The 6,000-nt window shown below is 38.7% G+C and overlaps 1 protein-coding gene across 2 annotated transcripts in view; it reads left to right on the top strand.

Moving 5' to 3' along the window:
- The first annotated feature begins 316 nt into the window (after positions 1-316).
- Taf2 (TATA-box binding protein associated factor 2) overlaps positions 317-6,000 on the top strand; it is a 76,951-nt gene continuing 71,267 nt past the window's right edge. For both annotated transcript variants that reach the window (XM_015486417.2, XM_048802061.1), the window contains exons 1-2: positions 317-658; positions 1,119-1,173. In XM_015486417.2, coding sequence (XP_015341903.1) covers positions 576-658; positions 1,119-1,173 — 138 coding nt within the window. In that variant the 5' untranslated portion in view covers positions 317-575. The remainder of the gene's footprint in view (positions 659-1,118; positions 1,174-6,000) is intronic.

The following is a 6,000-nucleotide window of genomic DNA, read 5'->3' as shown; positions in this document are numbered from 1 at the left end:
AGGGCTGGGGATGTGGGTCACTGGTCGAGTGCCCTTGAGTTATATCCCCGGTACCAAAAAAAAGAGAAAGAAATATAAAAAAGGTCGGGGATGTGGCTCAGTGGTTGCGCACCTCTGGGTTCAATCCTCAGTACAAAAAAAAATAAAAGAACTTTAATGTCTCTTCCCTAACTGCGCTTCTCCTCTCATCCATGATTTTCTCCATTCTTCTAAGTTTTAACAATCGCAAGGAAATGAGAAAATTCCCGCGTTGTCGCGCAAGCACCGCCCACTGACGGGAGACTTCCGGGTCCGCCCCCGGAGGCGTCCCACTTCCGCTGACGCCAGAGGTTAAAGGCAACCGGCAGCATGTCGGCTGGCGCTCCCTTTGAGCGGTTGCCGAGCGGAGCGTCCGTGTGACAGAAGCTGGGCGCAGGAGGCTGAAAGGAGCCTAGTCTATTGGCGGAGCCCGGTCTGGGTGCCCAGGGTGTCCCGGACGCGGGGCGTGACAGTCGAGGCAGGGGCTAGGCTCCCGAGACCGGTAATGCCCCGTAGCCCCCGGGGAAGCCGGGAAGCCCAGCCCCGCGGGCCGCTGCATGCCATCGACCGGTGCGGAGCCCTTCAGAATGAACAGGAAGAAAGGAGACAAGGGCTTTGAAAGCCCAAGGCCATATAAATTATAAGTATCTTTTCATTTCTCCCCCTTTTTTTTTCTCGTTATTTCGTTTGTAATTGTTTGAAACCGACTTGGTGGGCCTTGGAAACGGTGGAAAAGGAGAGTCCTCTCGCTGTGATGGAAGTGGTCTTTGTAGGGTGATCATTATGAATGGCAGTGTCAATTAGCAGATATAGTTCACCATGCAGATTTAATAAATCTTTTTCTTAAAGTACTAAATTATTTCTGTCTAAAGAAATTTGGTTTTTGTGGCTGTTGCTAGATTTAAAACAAGCAAATCATTCCAGTTTGTAGGGTTTTTAAATGAAAGATTAACGTGTAATTTTTGAATTTATGTGGATTATATGATTTTCATACACACACAAAGGCACACGCATGCTTAGAACATATATTAATACTTGGATAGAGTTTGCTTTCATGTAATAATAGAAATTATTTTATCCTTTTGTATTTTTTAATATACAACCCATCAAGTTGTCTGCATCAACAACATAAATTTCCAGAGGAAGTCTGTTGTGGTAAGTTTTTTCTAAAAATTATAATGAATAATAAGTGTAACTTTCACAGTACTTGAACACTGTATATTCTTTCAGATAATGATGTTTTAAGACTAGCTAAGAATTAGAATTCAGATCTGTTTGATTCTGAGGTCCTTCTGTACATTTCTCAATCCTTCTCCTCTTCTTTTTCCTGATTACAATTTATTTCTTTATTGTGGAATATGAAAGCTTGTATAACCAAGCTTTTTAGAGTTGTGCATGAAATAACAGTAAGCCCATTGTGAGATCTCTTCTGTGAAAAAATTAAGATGAGTGGACTCACTTTAGTTAGCTTCTAATATGCCACTTCTTTTGTTTTCTGATCCTTGGCTGACCTAGTTTAGGTGGTATTGCTTTTTAGTGAAGTTTCAAATATAATATTTGAGATATGATCAAGATTTGTAAAGATTCTAAACATTTCATTAAGTTCATCTATTCTTTTGTGGTATTTATTTTTTGGGGGGGAGGATGGGTACTGGGGGTTGAACTCAGGGCAGTTGACCACTAAGCCACATCCACAGCCATATTTTTTGTTATTTAGAGAGAAGATCTCATGGAGTTGCTTAATGCCTTGTGGTTGCTGAAGTGGGCTTTGAACTCTTTGAACAGTTATCCTCCTTCCTCAGCCTCTCCAGCCTCTGGGGTTACAGGCCTGCACCACCACTCCTGGCCATTTGTGGTGTTTCTTTTGCAGTGTTCCTCACACATTATTATTTACTTTGTATCTTGTGGTAGAATACTTTAGGTGTATAATCTTGTATGAATTGTGTAGGAAAGGTATGAAAATTTGGAGTCTGTATAACAGGTTACTATAGTAGTCTGGTGGGGAAATGGTGACACCCTCAAGAATGATAGCATTTATGAGAATGGAATAGAAGGAGTTGACATGGTTGATTGAATTACAGTGAACATGTATGGTAGAAATTTTTTCTAAATTGTATGTGTATTAACTAATTGAATCTTCACCAGAATCTCATGAAGTAGATAATATTTTAATCGTAACTATAAGTGAGGTAGCTGAAAGAATAGAGGTTAGGTAACTTTCCTAAAGGAAAGTAGAAGAATAAAATATTAATATATCAATGAAGCTTCTGCTTACCTGCATCCTGTCAGAGAGGAACTTTTGGTATCAGCATTTTTCCAATCTTTTTTGGCACTAATCTGCAATTCCCCAGGGTTGTCTAGTTGCTTTGGTTTACTATATTGTAGTAAAGAAATAGTCTGTCCAGTGGTCTCTACTTACTCTTACCATAATAGCCCTTACTCCATTTTATAGGTATCCAATAAGGATATTTGCCAACTACTAAATAAAATATATACTGTATGTTATAGGATTGGAGAAGTCTTTCTGTGTGATTGACTTTGTAACACCACTTATTATTTGACCTCTAAAAACTTAGTCTATCGTAATGTTTCAGGACTTTAGTATTCACGTCAGATCAGAACCAAGATATAATAACTCAAGGAAGATTTGGAAATTTTCTTTTCTCCAGAACAAATCAGTACCTGGCAATTCGGCTACAGGCCATTCTGGGGTAGTCTTAGAAGATAAACTCTAGAGGCTGTGTGACCTCTCATCAAACTCACTCAAAGGACTCTCTTCTGGAACTGTGAACTGGCTGAGGTCTAGGAACTGAATAAGAGGTCATAAATTCCTCCTTTTGCACCTTGAGTCAAGTTTTTGCCTATTAGACCTATACTTTTCATATTATTGAGAAACATCATAAACTACCTTTAGTTTTCATTCTTCTAGACCCAGTAATCATTGGCCTTAGATTCCCTGTGAATCAAAAACTCTTTTTAAGCTGGGTGCAGTGGCATATACCTGTAATCCTAGTACTGAGTCTGAGGAAGGAGGATTATTTGAACCTGGGAGGTTGAAACGAGCCTGGGCAACATGGCAAGACTCTGTCTCAAAAAAACCAAACCAAAATGACAACAAAAACCTCCCTCTTTACCCTGTCTGTTTCTATAGTATATTATGTGCCTACTTTTCTGTGAGGTGTTTTTTTGTGTTTGTTTTTGATGCCAGGGTTTGAACCCAGAGGCACTTTACAGTTGAGCCACATCCCATTCCTTTTTGTTTTTTATTTGAGATAGGGTCTCACTAAGTTGCCTAGGGCCTCCCTAAGTTGCTGAGGCTGGCTTTTAACTTGGGATCCTCCTGCCTCACCTTTCTAAATTGCTGGGATTACAGGCATGTACCACCATGCCCGTCTTTGTTTGTGAGTTTTCAAGTGTTCATGGGCACAGGGAGAATTTCTACAGAGAGGAAAGATTGTAATTTGAGGCAAAGATAATAAGCAGAGTAATATTTCAGGTAATAATGTGGAGATGAACTCCAGAGGACTAGTAGAAGGATCATTTTAGGGAGAAAATGAGGAGGAACACAGCAGCAGAGTAGAATTGGTAGTTGGCAGAAAAATGATTGAAGTTAAGGATTCAGGGGGAGCAGTGAAGAAAACCCCAGAAGTACTAGGATGGATTGGGGTGAGAAACTCTTAAACATGTAGGTGATCGAACAGAAGGACTGGGAGAGAAGTAATCATCAGGAATAGGTGTCTTGTCCTGGATAGTCAAGAATATGATGTCAGGATGGAGCTGTGATGAGGTACCTTTCAGATTGTGATTCCTTTTTTTTTTTTTTTTTCCCCTTACCCCGGGGATTGAACTCAGATACTTAACCACAGAGTCACATCCCCAGCCCTTTTTTGCTATTTTATTTAGAGGCAGGGTCTCACTGAGTTGCTTAGGGTCTCACTGAGTTGCTAAGGCTGGCTTTGAATTTGTGATCCTTCTGCCTCGGTCTCCCAGGCCATGCACTGGGATTACACTGTGCTGGACTCAGATTGTGATTTTGATTTTTGTCCAGGAATGGAAATGAAAATTGTAGGATCTGGGGTTAAGGAACTTTAAAGTGGTGTTATTGGAAGGATCAGATAAACCTATATTGAAGTCACTTAAAAAATAGCAAAGATATGTTAGGAAGGAGTGTTCAGTGAATGTAGGGGGATTTAATCAATTGTGGAGGATGGTATGCCTGTATTAGTATGATCACAAAAAACAAGAGTAGGAAAAAAAAAGAATATAAACATTTAGGTGTTAAGCAAATACTAAATGCCAACCACAATTTTTTTTTTTTTTTCCTGATGCTAGGGATAGAACCCAGGGCCTCACATATGCTAGGCAAGCACTCTGCCCCTGAGCCATACCAATGTCCCTTAGCTATTTTAAGTAGGTTTCATGTAGTAAATTGTTCAGTTGTCATAATATCAGTACAAGGTAGTTAATATCATTATTTTTGTTTCACGGATGAGGAAAATGAGGCACAGAAAAATAGAGTATTCCAAGAGTATAAAATTACTAAATGGTGGAGCTAATACTTGAATATAGGAGTTTACCCCCATAACACATTCATTTACCTATAACACCATTCTCCTGGCTCTTGTAGTGTGTATTGTATAAAATCCTATAAATGGCCTAGAAGTAACAGTGAGAATTTGTATTTTTCCCCAATCTTAATTTATAGTGAGTGAGAGAATAAGTAGTTTATTGTCAATGGGGAGTCAGGAGATATTTCATTTAAGGATAGAAAGTGAAAAGAAGATTTTTGAAAAGATAGAAAACACAGTATGGTTAAGGTGTGAAATGGTCAGAAGAGGTTAAGCAGCAAGAATGAAATAAAAGTATGAAGTTAGAATACTTGGGAACTTGCGTTTATACCAGTGGCCAATGATGACAGGAGGCTTGTAGAGGTTAGGTGGTATCAGGGCATGCTTTCCCTGTCTTCCTGAAATATTCTCTGTCCACTTTTTTGTTATTACTTACCTTACTGTAGGAAGCCAAATCATGTTCTTACCCACCCTTGCTCAAGTACATATTGATGACACTTCCAATTCACTTTTGACATTGTTGTGTTGTTACTACTTGCTGGTTTTCAAATAATTGAAGCTCATTTATTTGGAGTGGTCAATGGATGACTGAATTACTGATTTAAGAAAATATTGGTCTTCCAGCTACAATTGCTCATGGCTTACACTTTTAAACATAAAACCTTCATTAACAATATTTTTGCCTTTGACCTATTTTCTGTGTTGCTTCTACATGGATCTGTATAGATGGTCTAATTTAAGAGTGTGTAATTCTCTTTGGGAATAGGGGGCAGAGGGTCTGTATAATTCCAGGCTTTTGAACAATTGGGCTTAAGGTTGTTTCAAAACATATTTAAGGGACTGGGGTTGTGGCTCAGTGGCAGAGTGCTTGCCTAGCATGTGTGAGGTCCATCTATAACTACAAACAAACAAATAAATAAAATATTTAAAGCCTTTGTGCCCAGAGGCATTATGGAATAGTGGGAATCTATTGGGATCATTTAAATGTATCTGTGAGTTCTCCACTTGATAAATTTTTTTAAATTTTATTCATTTATTTGTAAAAAGTTAATTTGTTTTTTGTACTTTTCAATAGCACTTAGCTCTTAGAGCCTCTCTGTAAAAAGCATAAAGTAGCACTTATCTCTCAGAGTTGGTATTAGGAATAGAGAATACATAATGAAAGTATACAGTATAATATCTGTCATAGAGTAGAAGCCATTGTAATCTAGTTCTCCTTGGTGACTGCTTGAGTTTCATTGTAGATATCCCCATTATATCCTCTTAAGTTTTCCTGCTCACTTTGCAGCCCTTAAAATGTTACTATATTATGCCCTCTCATATTTCATGTTTGAGTATATTAGTTTTCAAATAGTGATACTAAAATCACTGGTGATGTGCTCCACGTTTCATCTGTCTGTCTTTCCCATTTGAT

Source organism: Marmota marmota, unplaced genomic scaffold (genome assembly GCF_001458135.2).
Source record: "Marmota marmota marmota unplaced genomic scaffold, marMar, whole genome shotgun sequence".
NCBI classification, from domain to species: domain Eukaryota; kingdom Metazoa; phylum Chordata; class Mammalia; order Rodentia; family Sciuridae; genus Marmota; species Marmota marmota.
This window is presented reverse-complemented; position numbering and strand designations above follow the sequence as displayed.